This window comes from Sabethes cyaneus, chromosome 1 (assembly GCF_943734655.1).
Source record: "Sabethes cyaneus chromosome 1, idSabCyanKW18_F2, whole genome shotgun sequence".
In the NCBI taxonomy this organism is placed as follows: domain Eukaryota; kingdom Metazoa; phylum Arthropoda; class Insecta; order Diptera; family Culicidae; genus Sabethes; species Sabethes cyaneus.
In genome coordinates this window covers 151,834,651-151,851,400 of record NC_071353.1, presented here as the reverse complement: position 1 = coordinate 151,851,400, position 16,750 = coordinate 151,834,651, and the positions used below count along the sequence as shown (strand labels likewise).

Here is a 16,750-nt window from a genome sequence, read left to right as displayed (position 1 = left end):
AATGGACTGTGGAGGAAAACGGTAAGGCTGCTGGGAAGAACGGTATCCCGGCTGAACTTCTAAAAGCGGGGAACGAGCGGCTGAACGAAGCAATCCACCCGATCACTGTCAGGATCTGGGGGGAAGAACAAATGCCAGAGGAGTGGTTGGATGGCCTCATTTGCCCAGTTTTCAAAAAGAGACATCGACTGGAGTGTAAAAACTATCGAGAAATTACTTTGCTCAATTCTGCCTACAAGGTGCTTTCCCGTATCCTGTTCTGCGGACTGCAACCGTTAGCGAAGTCCTTCGTCGGCGAGTACCAAGCTAGTTTTCGTGAGGGTCACTCCACGACGGATCAGATGTTTACCCTACGTCAGTTGCTAGACAAATTCCGGGAGTACAACTTGCAGACACACCATCTGTTTGTGGACTTTAAAGCGGCGTACGTTTCAGTTAAACGAAATGAGCTGTGGCAGATAATGCTAGAACATGGTTTTCCGACGAAACTAGTTACGCTGATTCGTGCGACGCTGGACGGATCCAAATCATGCGTTAGAACAGCGGGTGAGACCTCCACTGCTTTCGTGACGTTGAATGGACTGAAGCAAGGCGATGATGCACTCTCTAACCTCCTATTCAACATTGCCTTGGAAGGCGCCTTACGAAGGGCAAACTTTGAAAGGAATAGAACATCATCACGAAATCTCACATGCTTGTTGATTTTGCGGATGACGTCGATATCATCGGAATCAACCGTAGAGCAGTGGAAGAGGCCTTCAGGCCTTTTAAAAGCGAAGCGACGAGAAGTACATGGTTGCTGGTAGGGAACGTGCTAGCCCATGTGGTATTGGTGCCGAGGTGGAGTTAGATGGGGAACGATATGAAGTAGTGGAAGACTTTATATACCTTGGTACACTCGTGACATGTGACAACGATGTAAGCCGCGAAGTGAAACGACGAGTTGCAGCCGCGAATCGGGCTTTCTACGGATTTCGTAGCAAACTGAAGTCCCGTAGTTTGCAAATTCGCACAAAACTGGCGCTCTACAGAACACTAATCCTCCCGGTGGCCCTTTACGGACACGAATCATGGACGCTAAAGGAAGCTGATCGGTGAGTGCTTGGGGTTTTTGAGCGTAAAATTCTGCGATCTATACTTGGTGGCAAAATGGAAAATGGAGCGTGGTGCCATCCATATATCACGTGGACAGCTTATCGGGGGGTGAGGGGTACGTGAATGTCCACGCTTGTTCACGGAAGCTGGAGAGAGGGTATAGAAACTGTGACTTTTGAATTAATTAAAATTAGGTCACGACGTCGCAACAAAAATTTTTGTTTGAGAGTAGCTTATTCAACTATTGTATAGCTAAAACCAATGGAACAAGCGATTGATAAGCTGCAATACAACAAAAATGTTTCTTGGGGTGTATTGTATTTTGCCTTACAATCAAATGCAGCTCGCTACGAAAAAGAAAATCCATTGACAATGTATTTGAAAAATAACTCGTCTTCTTAAAATTTGTTGAACCACAACGGAGAGGTCTTGTGATGTGTTAAAGTCAGCGACCGAGCTAAGGTACTCTGGTTTGACAGGGGTTGAAGCAAATGAATCTTTAAGCGAAGATCAAGCAGGAACAGGCCTTCCTGTAGTCCATCATTTATTTGCAGTGGATAAGATTAACATGGATAGAAGAACTAGATCTAGATAACATGCCTAGTTTAACTTGCTTTTACGTAAGCTTTTTTCTTAATTTTTTTAAATTTTAAAGAATAACGCAAATTAAAAACAAAATTGAGCATAGAATTTCACATATGAAAAAAATCAGAGGGATTGTGTACAAGACACGACCGCATATATAGATGACGCAGGACTACGTAAGTCTCTTTGTAGGGATAGTAGCATGTATTCATGCTTGTAATCATTCGATTCTTCATGTATACATGCTATATGCAACATATATACATGCTACATGCATTGTATGTAACATTTATCACAGTAGTAACATTGCATACGTTCAATTCTCAAAAGATTGTGCATTTGAAAACAATTTAACAAAATCAAGAACACAAAGTATTCCTTTCCTGCTACCTTACTGAAATTAAAGATTGTTTTTATTATCCATGGCTTCCCACATTGAAGGGATTTTACCAATTCAATCCTATTTTATCAACAGCACATCTTTTCACTACACTTCTAATGAAACGGTAAGCATGCGTATTCATACAGAGTCGTATTATAACCGAACACTACAGCTGTAGCACATTTGTCCAACACAGATATCAAATTCGCCGAGGTTTAATCGTCTCGCAGTAAAGAAGTTGCGATCTTTTGGGACAACGACCTTGTCATTTTTTCTGGCATACTTCCCTAACACAGACATCAAATTGGACTAGGTTTAATCGCGTTCGTAAGAAATCTGGTGGCACGAGGAGGCTTTGCCACTCTCTCTCTCTCTCTCTCTGGCGTACTTCTCAAGCAAGGACATCAAAATGGTCTAGGTTGAACCGCGGTGTTAAGAAATCTTGTTGAAATGAAGAAACTTTGTCACTTGTTTTGGCTTACTTCCCAAGCACAGATTTCAAATTGGTATTGGTTTAGATCATCGTAAAGAATCTTCCAACCAATCACGAAGCGAGAATTCGGGTAAACCATAGGTTCATTATTTTCAATTTTTCAATACTTCAACATCAAGAATCCATACTTTTCTTCATTTGGATCAATTCTTAGAAGATTTTTCGATCGATTGGTGTAAGAATACTGAAAATCGATCGGAAAACCGCTGAGCTATTTGCGCTCAAAACCTATCATTTTTTGTGACGCTCGCATTTTTCAATTTTTTGAAATGACACCCTATCTCAAAACTTGCCGTAAGACGTAGTCCTACGTCAAAACTACGTGGACAAACAATTTTGGGTGGGGGTTGAGTCGATGTCCATACGCTTGTCCACGGAGCGGGAGGGAGTGTTAAAAATTTGTATTTTTGTGTCCACGTGGTATCTGAATGGCCCCTGTAGCGCAGACGCTTGAATCACGAGCTGTACCAAGTATACAAATATGCTGATATAGTGAAGGTAGTGCAATGTGGTAGGCTGCGGTGGACTGGACACGTGGCCAGAATATCCGACGAAAGAATAGCCAAAACTATTTTCAGCAGAGAACCAGGAAGAGGCCGTAGACTCCGAGGCAGACCCCGCACCCGGTGACTGTGTGCTGTCGAAGACGACGCACGTTCAGCTGGTGTTCGCCGGGTTTGGAGAACGGCAGCCCAGGACGGACGGTACTAGAGGACCATAATTCGTTCGGCGCAGTATCGGTAACGAACCGTTGCCACTAAAGTAAAGTAAGTAGGCAGAAGTCATGAAAATTAAGTATAACAGAGTAACAGTACCAAAAATAAAATATGATTAGTGATTGTTTTTTTAGGTAGGGACATAAATGAGAAATTTTGATTTTACTACCACTAGAAAAGCGTCATCTCTTGAAAAGCAACGGTTCGTATGGTGTCCTATTGTATTGCGATTATTATCTAAAATTTTTCTTTCGTTGGTTTAGTTGTGCGCCTAACAGTTGCGCGCAGCTCTGATCTGGTTGCTCGCAGTCAAAGTATCTCTTTTACACTCACACGAAATCTCGTAAGAAACTGTCAACGCAAGAGTGACGAGAAAAGCAACAATATTTCTCTCTCGCTCATCAGCTGAATGCTAGGGTAGCTTGATTCGTGTTTGCCCGTTCAAACATGGATAAATTTTTTACAAACGCAATCAGCATTTAAATTTTATCATTTTCGGTTAACGTAAGACATTGTAACTGTGTTGTTTGTAAGTCTGTACGTAATAGATTAAAACAAATGTTATCTAAGCAAAGAATAAGAGCATAAACATAGAAAACTTACACGTGCTTACACTGTCAATAATACATGATTTACCTTTGCGCACAACTAAATAAAGCTGAAAAACGAAATATTTTCTCGGGAAGCACAATACAGGGGCAGTTTACTCGACCGCAATGTAATTTTTTTTTGCAATCAGCAATACGAACTGAAAGTGCAGAGTGGCGGAGGCGTATGAATCATGAGCTACCGGCACCGCCTGGCGAAAGTCCGTAGGCTACGGTGGGCCGGACACGTCGTAAGGATGCCGGACGACAGTGCGTCTTGATCAAGACGAAAGAGACGAAAGTGATGTACGATTCCTGAGACGACCGGGAAATTGGCGACGAATAGCCCCTGATCGGGTTGAATGGAGACGACTGTCATCCCGGCTCCATCCTGTTGACGATGACGATGACGATCCCGCGAGCTTGGGTCGAACGGTTTCACGACAAATGGGACTGCCGTTCGTGACAAGGATGTTCTCGTGGAAGAGGGATGTCAAAGGGCTGCCATTGCCCATGCAATATTTTAAACTGTTATACGTGCCCCGAAATCAGCAGACTGGCAACTCTTTTGAAGACTGTCACTGTTTGCAAAAGAAAAGAAAGTAGCAACAAAAACAACATCCACCCGAAACTGTTTTTCGCGTTTTTTCTCTGCTTGAAAAAATTGCTGTGGCTATCGAAAAATGACTTCCATCATGCTCCCTAACACCGTGGAGTATGCCTGCGTGTGTGGATTACTTAATCCGCTCACCAAGCTCTACTTTTGTCGTTACTGCATGAAGCTGCGCTGCGGATTCTGTGTCTGTCATGAGGTAAGCAACTTCGATACCGAGCTTTCCCATTGCTGACGTCATTGAATTTCCTTACGCTCCAGGTTGACTCCCACTTTTGCTCCAATTGTTTGGAGAACATTCCCTCGTCGGAAGCCAAGATCCGCAAGAACCGTTGCAATACGTGTTTCAATTGTCCCAGCTGTCAACATACACTTTCGGTGCGCGCTTCCAGCGCTGCGGTTCCAACACCGGTGACCGCGACGGCGGATTCGCCAGCCACTAGTGTCGGAGACGATCAAAAGAAAGAAGGCACCCCGGACTCCACGGGTACGGGCTCGAAGCAAGTCACCCGTAAAATGTACTATTTAGCGTGTTTGAACTGCCGCTGGAGTTCGCGAGACGTCGGCATTCCCGACCAAACAGTAGCGACCGGCCAGTGGCCGGTAGCGGAGTACGCTAACGCAACCCGGTTTGCGGTCCTGCTCGAGCACTACCAGTCGGTAGTGCTGCACGAGAAGCAGGAAAAGCAAGAACTTTGGCGCCGCAAAACACCGAAGCAAAGCAAATTTCCCAGCCTAACCGATCGGACCGGGCTGACGGTGTCGATGATTCGTCGGCAGATGGGGTGGTCCGATAGTAAGGCACAGATTAAGGCGACTCCGTCGCCCATCAATCGTTCGGCAGCCACCGAAGCGGTGGATGAACTTCCACCGGAAATCTTTACTAAGGAAATTAGTTTGAAAAATATTACGACTCTGCAGCAGAGATTGGCTCAAGCGGCAAAACAGCCGTTTACCGTTAATAAACTGTATCCGCAGCATAAGCTGCTGTCGATCAAGCGGTCTTTACGCTGTCGCCAGTGTGATCATAACGTTATTAAGTCGGAGTATAATCCAAGCTCGATTAAGTATCGTATTGCTATGTTTGCAGCCTATCACGTACCGGAGGTACGTTTTGTCAAATGTGATCCACTCACAGTAGGCCAGGAATCAACTTTGCTGTTGAAAATGATCAATCCGACGATTAATGACATGACAATCACCATAATGGAATTGCCAACCGAAACGGAGGAAATTCTGATGATCGAAGAATTGAAACTTTCGGCGGAGAACAGCGCTTCATCGTCGCTGGTGATCAGTGGGCTCAGCTCCAGCTTGGCCAAACAGGCCAACCTGCTGGAGGACCCTCGCATGGTCGAGCGAAAGGTGAACGGCAGTTTCCGCCTGCCAGATTCGTCGTTCGTTATCAACCACCGGGACGATTCGGCCGAGTTCGATGAAGTGGTTCAATCCCAGCAGGAGGATCCCAGGTTAGAACACGAATTTAATTACTAATTTAGAGTTGTTAATTGAGTCTTGTTTCATTTCAGATTCATTATTTGGCGTAAAGCCAATCAAATTGCAATTAAATTGGTGGTTCAACCGAACGAGGATTGTTCGCCGGATGAGGAAGTCTGCATTGGATTCTCGCTGCAGTACACTTACGTCAGCACGGTGGTTGAAAAGAGCAACACTCCTACCAGAGGACCGCAAAAGCAGGCCCTAACTACTCGGGTCTACGTCAAACTTGGAAAACCAATCAAAGCCGAACCAGTTTCTGCCTAATAATCTCCGGCACAAAACAGTTAATCCGCTATTATCGCTTATTTATTCGCGTTCCCAATGTATTCTAATAAAAACATTATTTATAACACAAACTGTTGACTTTTTCATCGTTCAATATTTATTTTCCAATGATTTTCATACGCATAAGCAATGAAAACACACTTTTCCAATGGAATTCTTGCGAACAAAACGAAAACAGCGGCTCTCTACAGACGACGACCACGGCGACCTCCCTTCCGGCGGGTGGAATCCGACGGGATCGGCGTAACGTCCTCAATGCGACCAATCTTCATCGACGAACGGGCCAGGGCACGCAGTGCCGACTGAGCACCGGGTCCCGGGGTCTTGGTGCGGTTTCCACCGGTAGCACGCAGTTTGATGTGCAGCGCAGTGATACCCAGAGATTTGCATTTTTCGGCGACATCCTGTGAAGGAATTGAAGAAAAACGAAATTCATTAGTTCAAATAACAAATCACATTGATAAGAGCATGTTTGTTCCAATCACGGAAAATCCGAAACTTAGTGACCAACAGATTCGGACTTGTTGGTGAAGGTTTCACTTGCTGTCGCACCCGCTGAAATCTTTACCACGACACGAAAGCCGATCGATGGAAAGTTCATTTCAGGTGCATTATAATTCTACAAATCTCAACTCAACTCACCTGAGCAGCCAACATAGCAGCGTAGGGAGAAGCCTCATCACGATCGGCCTTCACCTTCATTCCTCCGGTCACCCGAGAGATGGTTTCCTTGCCGGACAAATCGGTAACATGGACGAAGGTATCGTTGAAGCTAGCGTAGATGTGAGCCACTCCGAATACAACCTCGCCTTCGCGGACCTGGGGTCCGAGCGAAACCTGCACCTCTTCCTTGACGGTTTTGTTCTTACGTGGCGGCATTGTTTATTCTGTCGAAATTCCACAAGCAGAAAAAAAACTATTAGCTTATTTGATACACCGCTTCAATGGAGGTTAGGGAAGTGAGCGACGGCCAAGTTCATGCGTGAAACGCAGATTTAAATTTAAAGAAATTCGGCCACTTTTTCACATTTACTACCCACATTTCACTTTCTCTACTGTTGTAAGGGCCTAACTTAACAATTAAACCGGATAATAAGCAATTTAAAACGTTATTTCTAGTTAAAATACATAAATTCAACTTTACCCAAAAATTTCTCTGTTTTGCTTTGGAGAAACGGAAGTATAGAAAAGGCTGCTTGCCGAGTGACGTTTCCCGATGGGCCTTTTGTGCTGTCAAAATTCACAAATTTGACAGCTCCGCAGAGGAACGCGCGGAAAGTGACTATCAGTTTCAAAAGGCTCTTCCGGTTCACACGTAACTGAAAAAAATTCTTAAGGTACCAGTACACTGTTTGCTGAATCATCCAATATTTGATCTATTTCATCAAATAAATTTGAAAACCCGTGTACTGACCCAACCAAACATTCGAACAAATTTTATTTTTCAAAATGTCGCCGAGCTTTTCCAATAAAATTTGGCGGTTTGTAAAACAGTGTAATATGCCAATCAAATTAAATTTGTTTTCGTAACATTTTGCGCTGTTCGCCGGTTTCTTTGCTTGAAACTTATCAAAAAAGCTCACAATGTTTATTATTTGAACTGCTGTCAAAATCGAATTTGGTACAGGAAAAATCGTGCAGAAAGGAAGTTTTGCAAAGGAAATGACACTGGAATAAATCAGGACATTATTAAATCAATAGTAAAAAGTTAAAAAGATTATGAATAATGAGGAAATCACTTTATAGACCTGTTTTTCGAACATGATTTGTTTAACGGGAAATTAGCAGTCATTAACTTTTCGTCGGAGAGCTCAATTTCGGAAGCAGTTTTTGGACCCAATAGCTGGGGTCGGGTTGTAAAAATATAAATACTGCCTTCTTCTTGCCAATCTGAACACAGCGAATATATTTTCATTAACAGAATTTTTGTTTCAAACAAAAATAACTGCCTTTAAAATTGGCAGAATCGATGACGACTAATTTCACCTTAAATACCCTCTAAAATTAGGCACTACCACGTATATAATACTACATATTGCCCTTTGCATTGAAAGTTGGATTTTGAGCACACTTGTTCAGTCACACATTTTGTAGGTGAGAAAAGTTGCCAAAATTTCGTGGTAAAAACCCATGAATCTTGGTTGATTCCTGAAATAGATTCCTATTTCAATTCTAATGCTCACGTAGAGTTGTTATCAACGCTACGAATAATATAAAAATAGTTTCTAAATACATAATTCCGCGCATAATTCATAATTTGAACAAATATGCAGCATATATGAAATAAATGAAAAATTAAATACTATTTGCTTTTCCTACAACTGGTACTGGCGCCCCTGCTAAATCAAATGTCAGCTCAGATGGGAGAGTTGTAATGATGGGAAATGCCGATCAAAATCTATAACGATTATTGATAAAATTTTCTTATCGTTAATAATTAATAACGATAATATGAAAGTATAAGCAAAAATACGTAAGAAATAGAACAAAAATGTTAAAATAATAACAAGCCAAGAAGAAGATTTCACTTTAAACCCTCCAATTTTCGATACTCTTCCGTGACGATAAAGTTTGATGGTATTATCGATATAAGATTACTAGCGATATTATCAGTAGCACACTTTTCATCACAGTTTTGAAGGTTGCACTTTATAAGTGTGCAGTCCAATTGAGTGTGAAGAGCGCAATATGTGAATCATTATTCTAGTAAATCTAGTAAATAAATAGTCAGAAGGTAAACGTTCATTTCAGGATCGAAAGGCTACATTCTGTTTCTGTTAACATGGATAATTTACTAGAAAATATGAACAATAATAGAGGTTTTCCGTCAGATCATACCCCTCCTTTTCTTATTTTTTCTCAAAAGTACTCCCAATACGAGTGACAATGGTGCAAAAATATATTTTTTTCGTTGACTCTAGAATTTACTACGATTTTTTAAACAATGCAAATTGCAAGAATGTTGAGTTTCTTTTCACCAAATCACGAATGTTGAGTTTTAAAAAATTCGTTTCGGCTGCACTGTTTATCAAAATTTTCAGATTTTCTGGCAGCATTGCATAACAGTTTTTGACATATGTGTATCAGCGGTAGAGTGAAAAGGATAAAACGAATGAAAAGCTAATGATTACCTTCTTTTTCATTTCGTTTGTTGCTTGCCACAAGAGTAAAGAGTGGCACAAATGGTTTCGAAGTGGTGAAAATAGAGGACACTGGTACAAAAAGGCATGTAAGACATCCGAGAAGTGACCGGTTGAAATATACGTATTTTAGTTTTTCATTTTTACAGTAGTTAGAGGCTTTAATAAAGAAAGTTTTATATGGGTATCATTTCTAAGAGTCAAAACCGAACATTTAGTGAAAAAAAAATTTTTGACGGAAAACCTCTATTGTATGCATATCCACCTTTTCGCGCGCTTGATGGCGGCTAATGGGTACAGTTTTCGACAATGTTTATTTGCTCACGTATGCTTGAAAGTTCTACAACAACAACTAAGGCTGGAAATATCAACTTGATAAAGGCATGCTAATTCTCCGAAAATTGTACCCACTAGCCACCATTACACATGCGTAAAGGTCGATACCTAAAAACTATTGTTGGCCATATTTGTTCATTTGTTTATTAATTAAAAGTCAACAGATTTTTTTATCCTACTGACTACTTAAAAACTAATAGCAAGAGCTCTAAATCGGGTTTTCAATACGTTGCGGCTGACGTCAAAGTCGAAATAGGACACAAAACGGTTGAAGTTCCGTTATAAGCCGGTTAATAACGGTTATAGTACCGAAAGTACTGTAGTTAGTTCTCCGGTGCGGTATATGCAAGAAGAAATTGTTCCGCGTTAAGCGAGACCGAGTTAAGATGTCTAGTCTTCATGGAATCCAAGGACAGTCAATCCGAGATGTCAGAACATCTGATACGAAGACGGCTCTAGTTACGTCCCGACGTGTTAGCAGGGTGTCCAAGTTGATTAATCTGCAGCGCTGTTCGTAGCTTGGTAGCCGGAACGGGTCGTTCCATGGTAACCTACGGAGGGCAAAACGGATAAACCTCCGTTGCACCGACTCTATTCGACTAGCAATATTAATATTGCTGTTGTAGTTGAAACCCGTAATCCACCTTTTCGCGCGCTTAATGGCGGCTAGTGGGTACGCTTTTCGACAATGTTTATTCGCTTTTGGGAACTCCGCTCAGGTATGCTTGAAAGTTCTACAACGACAATTAAGGCTGGAAATATTAACGTGAATAAAGCTGCCAAAAGCATGCTAACGTTTTCCGAAAGTTGTATCCACTAGCCGTCATTACGCACGCGAATAGGTGGATAGCTGTGTGACATTCAATTTCATTCTGATTTTGTGTGTCGCAAGTAGTGCGCTGTAATCGCACAGTGATGCGCTATCCAGCTTTTTACACCATCTGCCATAATAACGGACGGTATCAGGATTGCTAATGTGCGACTAATACAGTGGTTTGTGTGCATCGTGAAAAAATTTTCGCAGCGAAAAAAAATTGGAGATGCAAACAAACCGCGTATATGTATACGCGGCGAACTGTGCGTGCGGTAAATGTCAGCAATCTCTATAATACGTACTAGTACTTCATAAACTATGTACATTACAGCAAAAATTAGACTACAAAAATGAAATACTGCGGAAAAATAATGTCCCAAATTTATGATGCACCCAACATTCATTTTTCTTGAATAGTAGGGGTATAGATTACCGGATAATAAGCGCTTGATTAACTGTTATTCAACAGAAATGTTTGTTGGATATATCTGGCATCTGCTTACGACCTTTTGAAAAATTGGTGCCGAACTTATTATATACCAAGCAATGCCTTTATGTAAAGAGCATTTTACGTGACAAAGCGACATGCTGACTTGCTGATATTGATGTTGCGCTTTCCCTGTGCTGTGCTGGTACTTTGACAATCCGCAGATGCCCCACGGGAAAGCAAAACAGAGCTGCCACAATACAGATATTTGTGCATGCATAAATTTGGGACCAAGGGACTGGCAACCTTATCCCTACTCAATGTGTTTGACAGTAGCCAACATCTACTGCCGGCGTGGGTATTATTTGCAAAAATCTGGCTAAGATTTGAAAATACTACCCGTCTGCCAGCATGCCGGCTTTGCAGAGTGAAACGAACAGAACGTATCGCGGTGTTAGGCTGTTTCATTTACGCAAATGGTTAGATGTTGACTCCAAAAACATGGCTGCCTAGCAAGACCGTGTTTGGGACCCATCAATTATTTCAGTTGCTGTGATTTCTGGCTCTACTAATGTTCCTGAATTTTAAAGTAGTCCATAAACTATTTATGTTATTTAAAAGATTAGATCGAGAAAATTAAATACTCCGGAGAAAACGGTGGTCTCAAATTTATGCATGCACAAATATCTGTATTTATGGCAGCTCTGAAGCAAAATCAATATCAGCAATGTTGTTATGGTTCGTGAAATGGTCAATTCGGCTGATATTGGTATTGGGCAAAAGCGACGCGGCTGACATTGGTATTGATATTAGTGATGTCCGAAATTTTTAATTATTCGATTACCGATTAATCGATCGAGTAGGCACTGATCGATTAGTTCAGTATTCGTGCTAGTAGTAGTGTTCGACATCGGAACGAAAATTGAGGTCCGGGTTCCGGTCCGGTCCGGTCCGGTAAAAATCGGCACGAATTTTCTTATTTCGACTTTATTCCGGTCCGATTTGGCTCTGTTCCGGTTCCGGAACCTGAACAGAGCCAAATCGGACCGGATAATTAGTCTTTATAGTCGGAATAACAAAGTTCGCGCCGCCTTTTAACCGGACCGGACCGGAACCCGGACTCCAATTTTCGATCCGATGTCGAACACTAGCTAGTAGTATTCGACTATAAATATTCGAATATTTCGTTAAATAATTCGATTAATCGTACGATTATGAACGATTAATGGGAATTATTCGCATTTTTTTATCTTATTTAAACTATTCGATTAATGAATTACTCGTGCCGGCAGTATTCGATTACAAATTATTCGATTATTCCATGCTGTAATCGATTAATCGAGCGATTACCGGACATCACTAAATGTAGAAATTGAATTTACACTCAAGTCGCTTTTTACGCGAAGGATACGTCCCGCGTAAATCAAAACCGCGTAAATTCCGAAAACCGCGTAACTTCCGAAAACCGCGTGAATTCCGAAAACTGCGTAAAAAACCGCGTAAATTCCGAAAACCGCGTAGAAAAAACCGCAAAAATTCCGAAAACCGCGTAAAAATAGTCGTGTAAAAAATCGCGTAAAAAGTGACTTCAGTGTATATAAATTGCATTTTTTCATACCGCAGTAATTTGTACTAATTATTTTGAATTGATAATATTGCGCTCTTCGCACTCAATTGGACTACACAGTTATAAAGTGCAACCATCAAAACTGTGATGAAAAGTGTGCTACTGATAATATCGCTAGTAATCTTATATCGATAATACCATCAAACACTATCGTCACGGAAAAGTATCGAAAATTGGAGGGTTTAAAATGAAATCTTCTTCTTGGCTTGTTATTATTTTAACATTTTTGTTCTATTTCTTACGTATTTTTGCTTATACTGTCATATTATCGTTATTAATTATTAACGATAAGAAAACTTTATCAATAATCGTTATGGATTTTGATCGGCATTTCCCATCATTACAACTCTCCCATCTGAGCTGACATTTGATTTAGCAGTGGCGCCAGTACCAGTTGTAGGAAAAGCAAATAGTATTTAATTTTTCATTTATTTCATATATGCTGCATATTTATTCAAATTATGAATTATGCGCGGAATTATGTATTTAGAAACTATTTTTATATTATTCGTAGCGTCGATAACAACTCTACGTAAGCATTAGAATTCAAATATTGCTGTTGCAGTTGAAAACCGTAATAATCGACTCGCGACATTCGCTTTTATTCTTGTTCTGTGTGTCGCAACTACGTCGCACGTGGTGCGCTGTGATCGCACATTGATGCGCTATACAGCGCACCACGTGCGACGTAGTTGCGACACACAGAACAAGAATGAAACCGAATGTCGCGAGTCGATTATTACAGTTTTCAACTGCAACAGCAATACGAATCAACCAAGATTCATGGGTTTTTACCACGAAATTTTGGCAACTTTTCTCACTTACAAAATGTGTGACTGAACAAGTGTGCTCAAAATCCAACTTTCAATGCAAAGGGCAATAATGACTGTATTAAAACGTGTTTAAAAAAATTAAAATGGCTTTCAGCTTTCTGTTAAATGAATAGCCTCACTTTCCGAGCGTACTTTTTTTGCGTATTTGATCTGTTTGATCTGCACAGAAAACTGCTGGTGCAAACATTTTCGGGCCGAATGTATTTGATAATCTCACGAATTAAACGAGACGATTAAACCTCGGCGAATTTGATATCTGTGTTGGAAAAATGTGCTACAGTTGTAGTGTTCGGTTATAATACGACTCTGTATGAAAGTGAAATTAGTCATCATCGATTCTGCCAATTTCAAAAGCAGTTTTTTTGTTTGATACAAAAATTCGGTTTATGAAAATATATTCGCTGTGTTCAGAATGGCAAGAAGAATGCAGTATATACATTTTAATAAACACAATCCCGCTTTTGGGCCGAAAAACTTCTTCCGAAATTGGGCTTTCCGACGAAAAGTCAATAACTGCTAGTTTCCCGTGAATACGCATGCTTACCGTTTCATTAGAAGTGTATTGAAAAGATGTGCTGTTGATAAATTAGGATTGAATTAGGTTGTTTAGTGCATGAGAAATGTCTCATTTAGACACATTTATGCACGAAGAACACTTCCAGGAACATATAACAAAATTTATTTTTGCATTTAAATTGTCTACAGCTTCGATATTACAAAAAACATTATTTTAAATTTTGATTAAAAGACACTTGCGTTTATATAATGACGTTCGTGAGTTACGCTGAAAAACATGCATAAGACACGTAAGATGATTTTAACAGGGACATTATTTCATCACGGTGACATCAAGAAATGTCAAAATCTTTCGTAAACGCAGCGGACTATAGTTGATGTTGAATGTAAGGTTGTCACAAACTATCAGAGAATCAAGCAGTGAGTGTCGCGAATGGTTTTTCGATGGCATGTAGTCTTATATATTGACCTGGCATATTAGACATTAAAAAATTTTTTTTTTTTTGACGTTTGTACAATAAAAAAAACCAAATGGTTTATGTTTACTTATTTTTTATGCCAATCTGCATCATATGCCATTAAAACCCATATACCGTTAAACAACCCAATTGGTAAAATCCCTTCAACGTGGGGAACCACGGGTTATAAAAACAATCTTTAATTTCAGTAAGGTAGCAGGAAAGCAATAGTTTGTGTTCTTGATTTTGTTAAATTGTTTTCAAATACATTATCTTTTGAGAATTGAACGTATGCAATGTTACTACTTTGATAAATGTTACATACAACGCATGTAGCATGTATATATGTTGCATATAGCATGTATACATGAAGAATCGAATGATTACAAGCATGAATACATGCTACTATCACTACAAAGAGACTTACGTAGTCCTGCGTCACCTAAATATGCGGTCGTGTCTTATACATTGGCGGAACTAGGGGGGGCTTAGCCTCCCCTAGAAAAATTGACTTGGCCGACCAATTTAACGGTCGAAAAAAATTCCGGGGCTATAGCCCCCCCTAGAAACGAGTGCTAGTTCCGCCAATGGTCTTATACACAACCCCTCTGATTTTATGCTGCAAATTGTGGTGTAAGTCGTTATCGACTCGACAATTGAAAACATACGCAAGCATACTTGCAAGCACTAGTAAAAGGACATCGTTGGACCCGCTTACCGTTTAAATAATTAGCACCCACGTCTGCAGCTGACTACTCAGTATTTCTGCCCCATTTTTTGCAAGAAAAATCTTCAAGTGTGTTCAATCTATCAACGTTGTATATGATTAATATTGTTCTGCACAAGTTCAATGTAAACAAATTTTACATTTGTAGTACAGGACATAGCAGAACAACATAACCTGCAAATATCCAGCGATGCCAGCGCCAATACTTGTCTAGGGACTATGAGGTCTGTTAGCAAAGTAAAACGCTTCTCGTCCTCGTCGAATCGGGTTGTTAACAGTCCGTAACAAAACATTTCTGTCCTTTTAATCTGTTGGTAATATCCCGCATTTTGCACCTTACTGGACACCGCAGTCTAAAAGTGCGACTGGCACAAAAAATGCGACAATGCGAATGCTGTGAAAGAGAAAGGGAAAGACTGACAACTGCAATGTTGCTGTTTTGTTTTGTCATATACATTGGCATTAGAGAAAATAATCTGGATTAATCCAGGTACAGCTGCAAAGCACAATATTTAAAAATAGATTTCTTTGACTGCATAATGGTTGAAGAGATGTTGATTAAGCGACTGGAAAAGCATCATTGCAAAACTATTTCTCGTTCTAAAAATAGAATTGACAGCGTTGCCCAAATTGGTTATTTAAAAACGCGTAAAAACCCCTATTAAGCTTTATTGCAGCTTCGAAAGCAGCTATTAGCAAGCTTGAAGCTTGATAGAATCACCCAGCCCATCGACATCTCTATATTGAGCTGCAGTGAACGTCAGCGACAGCATGTCCTGGGCTCAAAATTTGACAGCGGGCCCAAATCAGACTGCTGGCAGTTGAGTTAAACGCAAAGCTGACATGCTATCTCGTTTTCACACACACGAGATGTTGGCGGCGAAAACATGGTTGCCTGCCGATGGGGTGAAATCACCAGATTTAGATGTTTAAGAGCAGAAAAAAGGTTTTTATTTCTAAACCTAAACCATAGCAACCTGAGAGAGATTCGCGAAGAGGAAAAATTCTAACGTCAAATGCAGCCAGTACGATCTGTCAAATGCAGCCAGTCGTTATCGTTGTCCCAAAATGGAAAAGTATTGTTAATTCTCATAAGTTTTCTGCCGGTGTTTTTGTGAAAAACACATTCGGAATTGAATTAGTCTTGTTTGTCTCAATTGTAAATTAACATTTTTGCAAAAACTGAAATGCCCGTGTGACAATTAACACCAAAATATGTTATTATAAAATGCACACTTCACACGTCCAATGAGATGTTCACGCACAAGTTTCATTTATTTGCCCGAAAATGAAAGCAAACGTAATAGGAAGAAGAAGAACAGCCAAAGCATAAGAAAAAGAAGACCGTCTCCGCGACTCTCTCTCAGATAGCAACTATTGTTCAGCCACAGGTTGAATAAAATCAGCTATAAAAGCCTGAAATTGTTATTTGGGGAATCATTTTCTTTTTAAACTTTTGAAACTCTCTATAGCTTGCATTTCAATAAATGATTTTCCTCTAGTGCATGCAACTGTACCGCTTCTCGGTGTTCCGTTCTGCACCATGAAAGAAAAAATGGCTCAGAAATGAGAAACGCCTCAATTTGACAGCTGGTTTGTTTGTGTTTGCGTGTTTT

At 40.5% G+C, this 16,750-nt stretch overlaps 2 protein-coding genes across 3 annotated transcripts; one reads left to right on the top strand and one right to left on the bottom strand.

Annotated features, from left to right (window-relative positions):
- The first annotated feature begins 4,507 nt into the window (after positions 1-4,507).
- On the top strand, positions 4,508-6,321 carry LOC128733213 (dynactin subunit 4). The gene is made up of 3 exons (XM_053826910.1): positions 4,508-4,670; positions 4,733-5,940; positions 6,001-6,321. The coding sequence occupies exons 1-3, from the start codon at positions 4,542-4,544 to the stop codon at positions 6,233-6,235; spliced, it is 1,572 nt and encodes a 523-aa protein (XP_053682885.1). The 5' UTR covers positions 4,508-4,541; the 3' UTR covers positions 6,236-6,321.
- A 9-nt stretch (positions 6,322-6,330) lies between these two features.
- Positions 6,331-7,473, bottom strand: LOC128733214 (40S ribosomal protein S14). Of its 2 annotated transcripts, none has more exons than XM_053826911.1 (3): positions 7,401-7,473; positions 6,899-7,143; positions 6,331-6,660 (listed from the first exon to the last, which is right to left on the bottom strand). In XM_053826911.1, exons 2-3 carry the CDS (start codon positions 7,133-7,135, stop codon positions 6,442-6,444), a joined length of 456 nt encoding a protein of 151 aa, XP_053682886.1. In that variant the 5' UTR covers positions 7,136-7,143; positions 7,401-7,473; the 3' UTR covers positions 6,331-6,441. The 2 variants fall into 2 exon arrangements, with proteins under 2 accessions (XP_053682886.1, XP_053682887.1); XM_053826912.1 differs by lacking the exon at positions 7,401-7,473 and adding an exon at positions 7,297-7,385.
- Positions 7,474-16,750: the final 9,277 nt, after the last annotated feature.

Excerpts from the sequence above, each read along its gene's own strand:
- LOC128733214 (XM_053826911.1), bottom strand. The coding sequence starts at position 7,135 with ATGCCGCCACGTAAGAACAAAACCGTCAAGGAAGAGGTGCAGGTTTCG. Across the intron at positions 6,661-6,898 it reads CTGCTATGTTGGCTGCTCAG|GATGTCGCCGAAAAATGCAA; the intron begins GTGAGTTGAGTT and ends ATTCCTTCACAG.
- LOC128733213 (XM_053826910.1), top strand. The coding sequence starts at position 4,542 with ATGACTTCCATCATGCTCCCTAACACCGTGGAGTATGCCTGCGTGTGT. Across the intron at positions 4,671-4,732 it reads GATTCTGTGTCTGTCATGAG|GTTGACTCCCACTTTTGCTC; the intron begins GTAAGCAACTTC and ends CTTACGCTCCAG. Across the intron at positions 5,941-6,000 it reads TCCCAGCAGGAGGATCCCAG|ATTCATTATTTGGCGTAAAG; the intron begins GTTAGAACACGA and ends GTTTCATTTCAG.